General features: G+C 31.7%; 1 protein-coding gene across 1 annotated transcript in view; it reads left to right on the forward strand.

Annotated features, from left to right (window-relative positions):
- LOC134705909 (hemicentin-1-like) overlaps window positions 1–18,355 on the forward strand; it is a 110,404-nt gene that overhangs the window by 71,116 nt on the left and 20,933 nt on the right. The window contains exons 10-15 of the mRNA XM_063564627.1: window positions 5,541–5,846; window positions 11,896–12,198; window positions 15,701–16,006; window positions 16,261–16,560; window positions 16,705–17,004; window positions 17,779–18,081. Of these exons, the coding sequence (XP_063420697.1) occupies window positions 5,541–5,846; window positions 11,896–12,198; window positions 15,701–16,006; window positions 16,261–16,560; window positions 16,705–17,004; window positions 17,779–18,081 (1,818 nt within the window). The remainder of the gene's footprint in view (window positions 1–5,540; window positions 5,847–11,895; window positions 12,199–15,700; window positions 16,007–16,260; window positions 16,561–16,704; window positions 17,005–17,778; window positions 18,082–18,355) is intronic.

Genomic DNA, 18,355 nt, shown 5'->3' on the forward strand with positions numbered 1-18,355 from the left:
ATACCAAGCAGCATCTCAGGTGAAATTATGTATATTTGATAATATTTAGTTTGTGGAAGGAGTTAATAGTACAGAACAGATGATCATGAAGTTTTATAATACATACAGCACCATTCGTTATCCGACTTTAAGAGTTATCTGGAATCTGATAGAATAACATTTGATCACCAGAATTAGATTTTATCATTGATAACCAAATTGTATAAAAACAAATGCCTATCAATCTGTTGTTTTGGAGAATTTTAAAATATATCTAACATTTATAAGAAGCGAACAAACTTGTTTTATCAACGAAAAAAAATCGAGAACAATTTCATCCGTCTTTGAGCATTTGTCTCCCAGACCTTAGCAATAAATTGTTGTTTTAAATTGTAATGGATTGTGGATTCTAAAAATATATTTGAAACCGCGGACGGGTGAATCATGCTGGCGAAAGAGACGTTTTGATTTTGCAATTCCCTTTACGAAATTTTGAAATAATAAAGACACTAAGGTTTTAACTCCCTCAGGCAAAGTTGACTTCGACTTATTTTGTTCTTTTTGTTGTCCTTTTTGGACAGATATATATAGCTTTTCAACTTTTTCTGTTCTCATACATCTTTGTTTCCAAATATCTGAGCGTAAGTGATATAAATCGATAATAGCTCTTTTAGGCGAGTGACTTTAACCATAAAATTAAATTTTTAATGCACCTACCTACCACACGGCTAAATTATATATCATTTTAAAGCTACACATATGTACTATCTGTTTTGCCCGGTCGTAAAAAAATCGTACGGTGCAATTTCCGTCAAATCGAGATCAAAGACCAATGACGAATAAGTGCATATTTTTGAAGATTTCAGCCTGATTGCATTATATGACTTTTATATACTTAATTCACAAATGCAAACAATTTAAACTTTTAGCAGAGCGATTAACAGTCATTATTCAAATGCCTTTTTTAAATATTTAAAGCGTGTTTTTGACAGAGCTCACATGTTTCCTGAAATTCGAGTAAAAGTTGACAAAATGTGTGAAAACCCAAATTTTTCTTTCTGGTGCAACTGCTTATCACTTTAAACTAAGTAATACCCTGTAATGACTATTAAAGAAGTTTTTGACATCATAAAATTTCCTAAAAGTATGCTTACTTCTAATCAAACAGCAAATCATAACAACTCATACAGTTGCCAAAATTCCGCCATCTGCGAAAACACTGCTTTTAAGAATTTCTTCCTATTTAAACATTGTATGTGGTCAATATACGATTTTTAAATAAACAAATTTTTAAGAATCTGAAAAATTTAGAGTAAAAAAATATGTGCGCGAATCATCTTATTGCTTGAAATAAAGGGGGTTAAACTAAGATAATTGCAATCTGCATTGTAACTACCAGTCTGAAATAAACATATTTTGACTTTTCTAATTGTTTGATTTGTAGCTTCATTATAAATATTGTTGTAGTGAAAAGACCATTTTATTTATTTTATGTGAATTGAAAATTTCGACCAAAATAAATAAAAATAAATTGATGAAAATTGAAATTTCAAAGAATTTCAAAAAACTAGTAAACACATTATAAAACTTGATTTCTTGATTGCTTAAATTGCGTTGTTCATTGTTTACATGTATTAATTCATAAAATAAGAATAATTTTGAAGAAAAAATATCCATTTATACGCAAAGATTCTAGTTACAACTAGACTTCCTGAATAGCTTGAATGACTAGTTCATTTTTCATACGAGGATGACTTCATGCAAGAGTTTCTGATGACGTCTGAAAAGAAGCTTTCATTATCTTGAAACTTCACTTTCCACTATATATAGATGTTGTCATCTCACTAAAGAGCGCAACATTTGTGACAATGTTGGACTTGTATTTTCCAGTGAAATTGGAAATAAAAGACTCAACAGATATGATTTACTCCATCACGTATCTTGAAATCGATGATGAGGGTTGGTTGAGAAAAAGTTTTACGACAAGAGAAATGTGCATAAAACAACCCATAGAACCACCCCTTACTACAAAATTATAAACCTCTCATTTCCATCTAACAACATTATAGCAACGCTTGCATATCTATACTACTAAAGGCGGAGACCGATTTTATTGAGCCGCATCTCCTCTGAAATAAAGGCAACTATAGTATACCGCTATTCAATAGTGATCAATCGATTTACTAGTAACTGAAATAAATCCGGGTCACAAAACTAGGGAAACGCATCAACTATAAAGGGAACACAACGATATAACAGAAACACTAAACTGCTACAAAAAAAACACACACCATCATACAAAGAAACAGAGTATTCTATACCAACTGTCATATGCCTGACTTGGTACAGGACATTTGATAAAAATTGTGGTTTAAACATGGTTCTAAACCAGAGTTCAAATGCAAAGTTGAAATCAGCCCTTTGAAAATTTCATGGACGCCACTACGAGTTGGTTGACAATTATGAGATATCTGTTTCGCCAGATGACGACTGTTAAGTTCCATCGACGTAACCAAATTGCCGTCATCTCTGCCGTGAATGACACCAACTGAATAAGGCTTGGCACCGAGTTATGAAATACATGAGCCACAAGACGGGTAAAAGAGAGCAGTGGTGTAGTGGTTAGTGCATCGAACTACTAACACAAAGGTTCCTTGTTCGATTCCCGTTCCGTGATGAAAATTTCAGGGACTGAATTTTCGGCTCTACTAGACACCATTTGTGAGTATGGTCTTACGGAAACAATGAAAGTCCATCGGAAGGGGACAATAAATGACTGACCCGTGTAAAGAGAGAGCCATATCTCTTGCACGTTAAACACACGTTTGTTGATTTCGAAAAAGAGCAGACTAATGCCGCTACAAGGTAGCACTTGCTCACGCAAAATGGAAAGAGATTAATTTAAGTTGCAAAACTTGTTTCCCAATCCACTATAAATAAATATGTTTAAACTAAGACGGTTGTCACATGTGGAACATAATCTACCTACCCTTTGGGAGCACTGAGTTCACTCAAAATTTTTTGGGGAGATTGTGTTACTAAATCTGTAGCTTTATATCTTGTGTTTTGTATACTGTTGCTTGTCTTGTTCGTTTGTTGCCCGGCTTTGTCAGTTCGTTTTTAATTATTTCAATGTTGCCTACGTGTTAGTAGCAAAGTCATGATTGCATTTAAACATAATTACAAAAAGTAAAAAAGTTTGACTCAGTAAAAAACAGTTTAACCTCAATTACCTCGCATATATTAAGTTCTAACTTTAAATTTCCTTTCTTTTATTATGAAATCTCATTCTCCTCCCTGATATTCTCAATTAGCGATGTGCTATTTTAACATAAATTAACAAAATGACCGCTATTTGAAGATGGTAGATTTTTGGGCAACTGCAAACACTTCAATAGAAGGCTGTTCTATGAACAAAAATAAATAATAACATCTTAAAATTACAAAACAAATATTCCTTGACCTAAAATATATACATTTGTCTATTTTTTAGCGTACAAATATCGATTCCCCAAGCTATATTTTACTTTTTGAAAAAAAAATCATTTTTTAAGGGTTTTGTGATAAATTTCAATTTTCGGGAAATTTTGCGCATCGAATTTCTTATTTTTTGTTTGATTTGGAAATTATGTATCATGTTCCATAAAGTTCATATGATCTTTTGAAAAATTTTAGGGTACAAGAATAAAAAAATAGCGTTTAATTTAATAATCGTAAAAATTGGAAATTTTTTTCTTGACCTTTGACCTTGATTTAACAGAAAATGCACCGTACGATTTTTTTACGACCGGGCAAAACAGAAAGTACAGATGATCAGCTTTCGAATGATATATAGTACAGCCGTGTGTTAGTTGGGTGCATTAAAGTCGTTAACTAAGCGTCTTTTTGAAATAAGTCACTCGCCTATTTGATTGTAAAATTTATGACTAGATGATTTGTTTTTTTTTCTGCTATTGCAGACCGGTTTGGTCTGAACTCTATCATAAACTGTTTTATCATTGTTGTAATAATTTCTGTCAGAATGCAAAAGAAGAAAGTAAAGGTTTGTCAACTCGTGCATGACCGTGATTTTGGAGGAAAATACCGATGCTTACGAATGAACATAGTTGCATGGGTAAGATCAATGAACCAGTTCTGAGTAGGACCAGCACAATTTTTTTCATTCCTCCCCCCCCCCCCCCATTTTTAGCAACCCTTTATTCTGTATTCTTAATTTTTTCGAACATTACTTATACTCTCTCTTTTGTAGGGGGGTGGCATTGTTCTCTATTCTGTAAACCTTATCCACAACCTTATATTTTGGTATATCAAATATAAATCTGACACTCAAACGCCTTTTATCGGAATAGGATGCGTGATACTGTTACACTTTCTACAAGGAGGTTTTTGGTGGTCTATTAATAAGTCAGTGCATGAGATTACTATGCTACAGTCAACCAACGAAAATAGTTGCCTACGAAGAATATAAAAACTATAGAACCTGTTTAAATATTTTGTATTTTGTTGTTTGTCTTTTTGTCGTCTCTCTATAGTAATGGTGTATGAACGACAACGCGCGAACTGATTAGTTCTTGTTTGCCATTCTTCTCTTCGTCATAGATATGCGTGAAATATTTGCCACTGTACGTTCAGAAAACAACAATAAATCAGTCATGACTTTTTACAAATTAAGTCAGGAGTTATTTTGTCCTTGTGAACATTGAAAACGTAGGAGCGTAAACCAAACCGATTATATACTACTTCCATTTCTTCTATTTTTATTTCATCACGTATAAAAGATGTCCATAAAGAAAACGTCATCCAAATATGTCCGAGTTCGTTTTATCCAACAAATTCTGTTATTAATTTTCCAACTTCTACTACATCAGCATAATGAGACAACCGCTGAACATATAGTTCATTGAACTGAGTATAATACTGATGATTTTACTGAACATTACGAATAATCTACCGAATATAAGGAAACCGGGACCACTGAAGGTAATACATAATGTATTGCAAATAATATCAAAAGTACTGAACATAATGAAAAATGCACTGAATATAACGTCAGAAAGACCGAACATGATTTAAACACCACTGCATATAATAATGAAACTACTGAACAAAATAACCAAAGCACCGAACATAATGTCAAAACTACTGAACATAATATGAAAACTACTGAACATAATATGAAAACTACTGAACATAATATGAAAACTACTGAACCTAATATGAAAACTACTGAACATAATATGAAAATTACTGAACATAATATGAAAACTACTGAACATAATATGAAAACTACTGAACATAATATAAATATTGCTGAACGTAATGTAGATACTACTGAATATAATGTAAAAAGCAACGAATATATTAAACAATTAACATCAGAAGACAGTTATCATGTTCCATATAATATATGTTGTCTTTATCTTTAATGCTAGTACTGTACTGTAATTCATTGGTAATATTGCCTATGATTGTATTCCTTAATTTGATTGAATGGATTGCATTTCGATGTTTCAATTTTAATTTTTGTGTAGACACATTATTATAAACATTTTCTTTTGTAGGGGTCCCAATAGTACAAGTTAGCTTTCTTAGGTACCAAATTAACTTTGGTAGTTCGATAGCTCTTGGATGTTCAGTTGTTTCAAACCCTGCCCACTTACAAGTTTACTGGCGGAAGACTTTAGGTGGAACAACATCAAATATCGACGTCACCAATAGTGGCGGGAAATATTCTGGTTCCACACTTCTCATTTCATCTCTGACTATCAACAATGCTGCATTAAGTGATGAAGCAAACTACACATGTTATGCCACAAACATTGTGGGAACTGGACAGAGTGCAACTACCTCATTAGATGTTGTCGGTAGTAAGTATTAAATATTGCTCTTTTTCTAATCCGCCTACAACATGAATAACGATTTTAAAATTTTAATTTGTTTTTTCTTCTTATAATTCAGTTTCAGTATGTAGTTTTCAAAAACATCTGATAGATTTTTAACAACATCAAATATATTTTTTATAGTCAACTTTAATTTGATATATGTTCACTGACTTATTTACCATGTTAATTTACAAATATTCATTTTCAGTATCCATGAATACACAATATGATAAAATATCAAAGCCCGACATGTTATAATACAAAGTAATAGTAAAATCACAAAAAAACTGAACTTCGAGGAAATTTCAAAATGGAAAGTTCGTAATCAAATGGCAAAATTAAAACCTCAAACACATCAAACGAATGGATAGCATATGTCCTATATTTGCAATTGGTGAAAAATTGAAAAAAATGGGAATCATTTAAAAATTAATTTTATGATACAAGAAAGATAACTCATAACTTAGCTGTAAACTAAATGTGTAACAGAACTGGATAGACATCACAATAGGACAGTGGTTCGTGTGCATTTTATAGATATTATATATATCTACGTGATAATTAACTATGTGTTACTTCGTTACGATGTTATGAGACATGCACTAACATAATAACTATTTTGCATCAATAAAACATATATCAATATCTATTTATTCATACGAACGTCTGAAATATTTGTTTATGGGCTCCGGGTTAAAGTATCTAACATAGTTATATACGTGTTTTATTTATTTCGGACGGGTAAATGATATTGTATTGAGATTGTCCTCAAATTTTACAGACAACCCTCAAATATGAATATGATGGCGGGAATGGTCTTGCGGAGGGGGATAATAATAAAATATAAGCGCTAAAACTGACAGGTTAAACTTATAAAACATGTATTTTTCTTCGTCGATAGAAAAAAAAGCATATATTTATCATAAAAGATGAAGAAATACAAATTAAAAACTTATAAAAAACACCTGTCATAATCCTGATTAGAAACATGCATTTTCTTATGTAGAACATGGTGCATTAAACCGGGTTTAAAAACTAGTTAAATATCTCACTTGTATGACAGTAGCATCCACATTTAATTCTTTCGACAACGATGTATACATTTTGACTATATTTGTTTTGTCCCTTTTTGGGAAACCGAACTTGATTTGGCCTTTTACAATTTACACTCCCTAAATTATATAGAGGGTTAATTCATACCTTATCCTATTTAAAAACAAATCGTTCCTAATCCAAACTTGAACAGAATCCTCTCATTCTCAAGAACCCGATGCTAAAGTGCATACAGGAGTTTAAGGTCCGATTATAAGGATGACGGCTTCATTGTGTTTGAATTTTGTGTTTAGCTGACCCAATATATACCAAATATATCATTAGCACACTATGATACTAATAATATGACACAATTATTTAATTCTGGATGTAACACATCTTCTGTTGACTAAAGGTGTTCTGTCTAGCGGCTCATGGACATACTTTTGATATGTGGTTGTGACGTCAGCAACATTATTAAATACGTTACTACAAAACATATAATTTAGAACTGAATTACAAGGAATGACTTATTTCTTCATGTCTATTCAAAATAACATGAGATATATTGTGTACACTTTTAAATAACCAGTTACGCGAGTTATTTAATTTGCACCTTCTTTGTAATGTTATTTCTTCATAAACAGAAAAATGGTATAGTCATTCTTTAATTATTATTTTTAGAAGCATATCTAAGTAGTCTTTGTTATAAATACATAAAAACTAAATCATATTTGAAATTTTAGAATTATACAAGCGTTTTCCGTTTTTAAATTGCATACATGTCAAGATTGGTGCAATTAATCAGGCATAAAATGCTATGATTCATTTGACGTCATCATTATCATGCTGATGAAGTATATCTGTATTCGGAATATTTATAGAAATTAACATTTAATGTTTCTTTTTGAAATTGGTATTGTTCTTTTGTACAGTTGTTTGGGCCTTAATGTATAGATAGATATAAATACATAACTTGCACATTTTGCAATACAAATAATGTATTACTCTGATTTAAATTAAAGGCATATGTCCAAATGTCTTTTTGTTCACCAAATAATAGTTCTATGAAAAACATATTGTTACACGTATTTCATGACAATTTAGGTTGTTTTACCCATATAACATACATTTTCTTGACAATCATCTTTCTTATTATTTGTACACGTAGATACATAAATGAACTAGCGACATGCACTTATATAGAGTTTTCAATTTCAGATATACCAACTGTTAATATACAACAAACGATATATAATGTCAACTATGGTAGTTCGGTTGTTCTGGTTTGTCTCGTCACATCAAATCCAATTCACACACGTGTTAACTGGCGAAAGATAAAAAACGGCGTTACTTCAGATATAAATTTCGTTAACAGTAACAACAAGTACAGTGGTTCCACAGTCAGTAACCCGTCTCTACAGATAAATAACGTTGACCTTAACGATGAAGGGCATTATGTTTGCTTTGCTTCTAACGGTATTGGTACAGGACAAAGTACACAAATATTTCTTGATGTCAATGGAGGTACGTTACATATGTATTATTGAAATAGTATATTTAGTGTCTTAGATACAAGTTCTAACTCTCAAAGTATTAAAAGTATGTTGAAATTGAAAAGTACCTAACCAGAACTTATTTTACCGACAATCTTTATACTTTGTTTTAATTTAGTTTGTATTGTATGTGTTATATGTTCGACATTTTTTTTAAACCTTTTTCGGATGTTTTGCTTTTACACTATTGTCCCAGGTGAGGTAAGAGGTGACAGCTAGTTTTCCTTAACAATATGTGCATACCAGATATCTATAAAAGAGTGATAAATTTAATAAAAGAAGTTTTTAATTATTAAATTAAGTCCTCTGTTCCCCGTTTAAATAATTTCATAAGTGATCATATCGGGTCTTTTATAGCTTACTATATGGCACGATTTAACTTTATTGTCAAGGATTGCATGTCTTTTTAGTGTCACGATATCACAGTAGCATGGGTTCGAATCCCGGCGAGGGAAGAACCAAAAATTTGCGAAAGCAAATTTACAGATCTAACATTGTTGGGTTGATGTTTAGACGGGTTGTATATATATATATATATATATATATATAAAGTCTCTGAATGATTGTATAATAAAAACTATAAAACAAATTCCCATGGCCGAAACGTATATATATATAACTCGTCTAAACATCAACCCAACAATGTTAGATCTGTAAATTTGCTTTCGCAAATTTTTGGTTCTTCCCTCGCCGGGATTCGAACCCATGCTACTGTGATATCGTGACACCAAATCGCCTGCACTGCAGCCGTCCCGCTAGAACACACGACCACCTGGGCTCTCAATTTTAAAAGAGCTTTCGGTGGCCATATGTTACCTTTCCACGTCAGTTTTAATCTAGCAGCGTACTACAATACATGATATATAAGGCATGAAGATGTTATTGTTACAGATCAGCTAAATTATCTATAGTAAAGGATCCTACAAATTAATGTAAGATACAGTCACAGAAAATAATTATATTCATAAGTACGTCTGAGTCAGTGACAACCCTACAACAGATGTATCCATCGGATCGCCATCAATGATGGTGATACATGGCTGTGTACATAATGTGTATATATATATATAAGAAAATTATTAAAAGATAATAATGGTTTCAATGCATCACTTTTTTACTGGTACTTTCACTGCTTCCGCAGATCTTCAGGTAATGTGACTTGTATATAAATAAAACAATTGATTGACGTTAACAATAGTATGACGTTAACAAATACAAGGGAGACTACTAATCATAATGTCATTTTAGGACTTTAAAATGTTACGTTAAAATTAGAATATCATTTATCATTTAATCCCGGGTTGAGAATGTTTATGAATAATTCTTCCTTCTTCCTCCGGAGAAAATAATTTTTACGATTGAACATATACAATGGAAATATTTTAAATCGTCCATTAAAACAACGATGGAAATGGTCGTTTGCCCTGATGAGTGTTAAATCTTCATGATTGGTTTGCTGTCTATGTAAAGTCATTCTAGTCCGCAGTTCATTTTTTGTCTCTCCAACATAGAATTCCTCACAATTTGAACAAATGAGAGAATAGATGACGTTTGAACTTTTACAAGACATATTTTGCTTAACGGTAAATGCTTTCCATTTTTGAAATAAATTGAACTTACTTCTATTAAATTTGGACAAGTCAGACATCGTTTATCGGTACATTTTTTTACAATTGGCACAGTTCATGAAGTCAAATTTCGAAGATGTAAAATATCGTTTCAGACTTTTTGACTGTCTTTTGCTGTTGATAATCTTCTTTTTCTGTAAAACTTTGTCCATTCTTTCACTTTTGTGTAAATTTGTTTCAATTTGTCGCATGAAACTAAATGTGTCATAATCTCGCGGATTATAAGTTGTGACAAACGGACTATTTTAAAAAAAATTGTTGGATGATTCCTCGGTAGCTTTGGATCGCCGTTATTCTGTAGCAATGGGTCCTTTTGTCAGTGCTTTTTGAATTCCGTAATTTATTACTTGTTCCGGGTAGTGTTGCTTCTTTAAATACGATTTTAATTCTTCCACTCTTTTATTGCATAAATATGTCTATACTTGTAATAGTGATTATTCTTGACGCTAGATTAAAAGGTATATTTAATTTTACATGTTTTGGATGATTTGAGTAAAAAATTAAATACATATGTGTATCAGTGTCTTTTGAGAAGATATCTGTGACAATTTCATTGTCTTCCGTTATAATAACCAAAATATCCAAAAACGGCATTCTCCTGACATTTCTGTTAATAGTGAAACGAATATATGGATTTAAGTATTTAAACCAGAATATATATATGTTACAGGCGTTTTCTAAATTTAGGCATTTTGTAAAAGGACTGAATTGTCAGGCATTTTGTATAATGCCTAACCTTGATATACATTATTAAAAATGACTTAAAATACCTAGTCATTTTGTAAAATGACTGAAAGGAGTAGGGGCAATTAGACCCTTGTTTGGCTCCAAAATTACTTCAAATTTAAAAGTAATCATATATATTTTTAAATTACTGAAAACTTGAATAAGGTATAAGGTTTTCAGAAAAACAAAACTAATTTGTCAGTGACGAGGTTACCATGGCAACAAATTATGACTTACGTTGCAAATTTTCTATTTTGTTTGTGATTTTCCTCGTTATTTCATCAAATTTAAAGTATATCTTAGATTGAAAAAGTGTGTGCGCACCTCAGAAACAACTTATATTTGGTGAGATTATTTCAAAAGTTATATCAAAGCTTTTGTTAAATTATTTTCTTGTTTCTTGGCTGAGCCACAATAGAAATAAAGATAGAAAACTGCATAAATTCTGTATTTTTCATCCTTTTTGAGAAAACAGTACATATAATGACATAATTGTGACGTCATAAAAAATAAATCTTTTTCATTCATATTACCTGATCCTATAAAAAAGAAGATGTGGTATGATTGCCAATGAGACCAAAATGTCTATCCACAATAGACCAAAATGACACAAACATTAACAACTCTACATTTCTAAACATTATGTACCAACTTGAAATAGCTATCAAACATTTTATTTTCATGGGCCAAAATCAGGCCTCAATGTCCCTACTCCTTTTGAAGCAGATGTAGCCGTATATCTGATTGAGCAGAATGATATCACATTCAAGTTTGAGTAGCGGTTTACCTCATTGAATATGTTCCACAGATTTAAATATTTAAATTCAGGCAACATTTGCATGATTTGACCCTAGATTGCTAAATGTTAATATTTTGTTTAACATATATATTTTAGAATTGACCTTTTTTGTTTTATGGTAGACATTTTTGTTGTATTTTTATTTCAGTATTTTATCTTTGTTTAATTACCATGCTGAATATAAAGCGCCTAAGAGTATTGTTTTATAAATGGCGCTTTATACATTTAATATTATTATCATTATGATTATCTCACCGTTTTGAACGTATGCCAATGAAAATGATATTTTTCAGACTTACTAACTGTTACCATTCCACAATCAGCATACAGTGTTTTGATCGGTCAACAGGTAACCATACCTTGTAATGTTACCGGAACTCCTATTCAGACTAACGTGTTCTGGAGAAAAGTGGTCAATGGTGTTCAAACTAACGTAGATATAAATGGTAACAGTAGATATTCTGGAGGTACCACCTCAAGTCCATCGTTGACAATAACCAACACTCAGAGATCAGATGAGGGAATATACTTGTGCTATGCTTCAAACAATATTGGGACATCAAACAGTCAAAATACATTTCTAGACGCTACTGGGGGTATGTACAATCTGAGTTGAACATGTTTTAGTTAGTCAACTTTAATTCGAGTTTTGTTTACTAGTATATAAACCATTCAATTCTACAGACATTCATTACAAGAATCTTCCAAAACACAATTTGATGAAATGTCAAAGTCTTAAATGTTATAATGAAATTCATAAGTTCGGTTTTTTATATACATGTTTTAACTTGACCATGGCGTCATTGTCTTTGAGCAGTTCACATTTATTTGATAAGTGTATACATTCTTAATAATAGGACTATCAACAAAACATCGATTATCAGTGTTTTAAGTAGGCGTGTGCACTTTTGTGAAAACAAAATCTAGATAAGGATTTAAAGGTCTTTATTGTTCAAGTGACACCAGGTCTTTGTTTTCTTCTCCCTTTCTAAGTGACCCCATTAAATTTGGTCGAAACATTAACTAGTTCCAATATCATTTTTTTAAAGAACGTCTGATTTGTCGTAATCCAGAAAAAAAATGCTTTAGAAATATATGACACTGAATTTTGTGTACTAAACTTGTAATAATTATACGAGATCTCCTTCTGGGGGTAGAAGATATTTTAAAAAGTAGTCACTAGACGACTACTATCAATAAGCAATATATACTGACCAACTTTAGAAACGCAACTCTAGATTATTATTTGTTATTTTTGAATGAATGTGTCATCGTCAAAAGCAATGAATGCCTGTTAAAAAAACGCCAAAATGATTATCAGACAGGTCAACAAATTCTATCTGACGTGTTTTGGGTTCTGTTTGACACTTTCTGATTTTGCATTTGTTCAAACCATTAAGTTGGTTTTAGCAATTATGCGGTTGAAACTTAACGGCTTTAAAGGCTTTCCTTCAGTCGATTCTTAGGCAGTTCAGTTGATGGAAAACATTTATAGCATGAATTTGTGCGTATTGGCGTTCGGTAATTTGATAAGCAGTTGACGTTGCCGCCGTAAACATGTCTGGCAAATGACGATTCATTATCCAATTATATTGACGTTGCATTGTCACTACACGTTGATCTGTTCGTTGATGGTCAGCAAAAAATCCTGTCTACTTGTGAAGTTTATTTCCTGTTTGCAGTATTCCTATGGACTGATTCAGTTTTTTTATTCCTCAGTCTTGGCAATACAGAGATGCAACATTTTTTAAACTGATTTAAGGTAGATTCATGGTATACCGCCGTCTTGTAATGTACAATTACAGTACAACATCGGTCTAGTTATTTGCCTAAATCTGCAAATTTGGAGACAGATTTGCAAATCAATGGTTAAACTTTTTTTTTTTCTATTTAAAGAACACTTGTTAATTAATCGTATTATTCAAAGAAATATCAGTTTTTTTGGTTTTGAAATCATTTTTTTCAAATGAGCCATTCAAGCGGAGATAACGCTTTTAGCACAAAATTTATATTGGACTAATAAGGATTTTATTTTTTTTTACTTGTAGCAAGAAAACAAGTTCGGTGACACCATGTTTTCCTTTTTTCTTTTCTTAAAACATATTATGAAACCTTTCTTCTCAAAATTTATTTCAAAATTCTGTCTCATAGAATCTTTTTAATGCACACGAATTTTTTTCATAAACAAACTAACCAAATTGTGGCAGTTTTCAATGATTCATAGCTTGATGACCCATATTTTTTATTAAATTTTTGAAAAGAGCATAGTAAAATCTTCATTTTGGCAAATTACAAAAAAAGTCTGTCTAAAAAAATATATACTTGTGATCTACCTTAAATGTGGCAATGGATTGAAAGAACTATTTCACAACGCAAAAAAACTGAATCAATTTTATGGGTTCCAAATTCGCTTGAAGAAATTCGTGCCATTCCAAAAATTCTGTATGTTCACAGGTTAGTCAGATATTGATTTTTTGTAAAGAGAAAGATATATGGTAAACATGAAAAGTAGTTGTTAGAGAATCAAAGAAGTTTTGGTAAAACAAATCAACAAAATGAGAGTTGCGTTTTGAAAGTCGTTCAGTATAGTAAAGGATAATATTCCTATTGTTGAAAATAATATTTATAAAAAAGAGATTTTTTTTTCTCACAAGTGTGGCACTATAAAACCAATGGCTAAAGAGGAACTAATTTGTATTCAGTGCCTACTTGCAATGTTAACTAACTTGTTATGGATAGTTCTTTTATACAACTACGAACGTGGCTTTAATTGAGAAAGAATTGTGTTTATGGTAGGTACTTACTTTTAGAAAGCCTAAACTCACAAATAAAATGGTTCTAAACAGTGTCCACTACTTTTGGTCCAATATACTTAACGTTAGGTTAATTACAGCCAAACTATTAAAGTCTAATTAACTGGCCACAACACGATGACCACATGTTGCTGAATAAAAAAGCAATTGTCATAAACGTGAACATCCCTTAAGCCAAAACATGTACATATAGAAAGTCACGTTTGTAGTTTAACAATAATACATACAATAATAAACTTTACGAATTATATATAATAATTTTAACTCTTTCGATCACTGCATAGTGTTAAACATGTTCTCTCAAACTGCATGTCCTTTGATGTTGAAAGCATGCAACATAGTTGACATCAAACAAAAGTTTGCACCTTCCCGCAAAATTTCCGTCATTTGCGTCATTAAATTAGCAAGGTTTGTTTACTTTATAGAAAATATCTCCGCCACAAAAGCTTTTACATTCTAAAAATTAAAAATGTGTTCACACATTTATATAAAAACCATAAAAAGACATGCATTACTTGTTCACATAGTCAACGCTGTGCATGAAATGCTTTAATTCATAAATAGCGTGCTGTAAATTACCTTAAATCTCCACCTAAGTACGTTAGAGTACATACGCTATAGCTTAAATGCTTGAAGTTGTAAATGGCGTGCTATAACGTGCATAAAAAAAATCAACATAACAATGTGAGAGTAGATATAATTATTTGCTTCCGACAAGACCTGCTCCTGGAACCGGTACTGTTACTTTTCATTTCTGCGGTAACACTGCCAAACACTGCATACTTTAACTATAGCTTATAAAATTCAGAGAGGTTTAGAGAGGTGATTATATCTCTTAAGTATCAAACAAGGATATCAGATTATTATCATAAAACACGGAGCATCTTTAGCGTAAAGAAATTAGCATCTACCCACCTGTTCAGTGTTATTACAGAATGCTAATATATTTTTAAAATCATACAATATATTTTATGTTTGTTATATCATTATTTTATATCAAATATGAAAAGAGATCAATACAGGCAGGATGCATCCTCGGTCAAGAATGAGATATATACTTAAATTAATTGTTTGATTTTCTAAGCCCTTTTGAGATAGTTTAACGCTTGTTAATTTCTAATCATAACGAATCGGATCGAAAGGGTACCTCATAAATATACATAGTTCACGAAAAGATTGATTTTTACAATCATGCAAATTTACATTCTTCTTTATTTATGATTGTACAAGTTGGATAGATATATCAGTCAGAAGCTGGGAATAATATAGATTTTGACAATTGCAGATATACCAACTGTTAATATACAACCATCGTTATATAATGTCAATTATGGTAGTTCTGTTGTCCTTGTATGTTCCGTCACAGCAGATCCAGAACATACAAGAGTTTCATGGCGAAAGATAAAGAATGGCGTTACTACAGATATAAATGAAGTTAACAGTAACAACAAGTACAGTGGTTCCACGGTCAATAACCCGTCTCTACAAATAAATAACGTCAATTTTAATGACGAAGGACATTATGTTTGCTTTGCTTACAATAGTGTTGGCATCGGACAAAGCACACAAACGTTCCTCGATGTCTTTGGAGGTAAATTACCAATGCCTTTAAGAAACAGTATATGTCTATGTGTTTTAAATTACTGTTTCAATTATTTTAAATGTAACAAATAATTTGGAAATCAATGCACAATGTTGAGACTTTCATTTACAGATCATATTCATATATTTTTAAAAACAAATTTAGCATTTTATATGTATGATCGTCAAAGTATTGAAGAATATAATAGTTTTTACATTTTGAACCGTGTGTCTCTAGTAACATTATATAATTATTTTTGTCAGATATTCCCGTGGTTACTTTACCTTCCAACGTCTATTCGGTACCGCTTAGCGGTACAGTCACATTGCAATGTACAGTTACCTCTAACCCATCCCATACCTCTGTCACGTGGCAAAGGATCGTTAGCGGCGTACTCACTACAGTTACAGTTGATGGATCCAGAATAATTGGTAGCACTGTCAGTACACCATCTCTTACTATCAGTAATGCTGTATCTGGTGACGAGGGAAATTATATCTGTACTGCTACCAATATTGTGGGAACCGGATCCAGTCAACAGACATTCTTAGACGTCACAGGTGGTAAGATTCATGTGTGCTTTGTTTTGTTGTATATGTGTAATTTTCGTCAATTCAAAACTCTGTTCTTGTCTAATTATCTTCTACCATTTATATTTTTGTTTAACCATATGATATTAATGGAACTTCATTATATATGTTTTTCAGACATTCCTACAGTTATTGTTGGTCAGAATCTATACTACGGTAACTACGGACAAACTGTTACAATGATATGTACAGTACAAGCTAATCCAACAGAAACAAGTGTTTACTGGAGAAAACTAATAAACGGACAGATGACAAGTATAGATATGAACAATGTGCGATATACAGGTTCGACTGTAGGTTCACCCTCACTATCCATCAGTGTTTTGGAGTTGTCTGATGAAGGATACTACCAATGTTATGCCCAGAATATCGTGGGTACCGGAGGAAGTCAACAGATATTTTTAGATGTTATTGGAAGTAAGTAAACGAAGTAAGAATAGGTACCTATATATGTATTATACAAAACTATAAGTGTAGTGAATCCTAATGTTTGAGTGTAATTTTCTGTTGTAGTGATTCCTTATGTTTGAGTGTAATTTTCTGTTGTTCAAACAAAAAACTAAATTCGAAATGACAAGCTTCAGAATTCTGCATTTCGATAAAAAAAAATGACAAGCATCGTGATTATTTAAACAAAATGACAAGCCTTACATTACTTTTTATATGAAAGCAAGTTGTGAAAGAACTTGATAGGAAAAATATTTACCATCAACACAAAGTTCTCTATTATCGAAAAAAAACAATAACCAAACATCAAAGCTGGGTCCATATTGGGTCAACAGTTGAAACAGGATTTTAAATCTCTATTATAACGTTATATTGGACTTCTATTTGAGAAGATAACATTAACTGTACCAATTTTCCTACACCATATGCGCATTTCGACAGTACATGTATCTTCAGTGATGCTCGTGGCCAAAATATTTGAAATCCAAAGCTTATATAAAAGATAAAGAGCTATTATCCAAAAGGTCCCAAAAGTATAGCCAAATTCGTGAAAGGAATCAGAGCCTTGTATGAGGGGGAGAAAAGGTGTTCGGTCTCATATATAATTTCATATATAGATTATAGAAATTTTTATGGATAATTATATGTGTTGATAAAGTTTGAAGTTAAGTACAATTGTTATCATTGTTATAACAATCTATAAGTTGACTAATGATATGTTTATTCATCTTGTTACCCTCAAAGCAAGACCAGTGGTTACCATTCCCCATTCGCAGTATAGTGTTACTGTTGGTTTTTCCGTTACCATGGTTTGTACCGTATCATCCAATCCTCTTCATACCTCAGTTTATTGGCAAAAAGTTGTAAATGGGGTATCGACGAACATCAATCTCTCTCAGACGAATAAATACTCGGGATCTACGATCTCATCACCATCTTTGATTGTGTTGAATGCTGTAATTGCTGATGAAGGATATTACACGTGTAATGCACAGAATAGTTTTGGCACAGGTACCAGTTTACAGACCTTTCTGGATATTTTTGGAAGTAAGTAAAGCTAATAAGGATGTCTGCATGTCATGTTTTGAAATTTTTGTCAGATTTTAGGAATCCTCTAGTTTTATTCATTTGAATGACTTAAAAAATCCCCATGAACCCCCATTTTTTTTTAATTATGTATAATTATAAGTTATTTGTAAAAGTCTTATAATCTTTTATTTATTTTTTAATAGAACTTTAACTGGTCAATGATAAAGCTATAAAAAATCAAAAGAGAACATTTTCCCGCCAAAATTCCAATGGCTTATATCTCGAAAACAAG

Source organism: Mytilus trossulus, chromosome 1 (genome assembly GCF_036588685.1).
Source record: "Mytilus trossulus isolate FHL-02 chromosome 1, PNRI_Mtr1.1.1.hap1, whole genome shotgun sequence".
Taxonomy (NCBI): Eukaryota; Metazoa; Mollusca; class Bivalvia; order Mytilida; family Mytilidae; genus Mytilus; species Mytilus trossulus.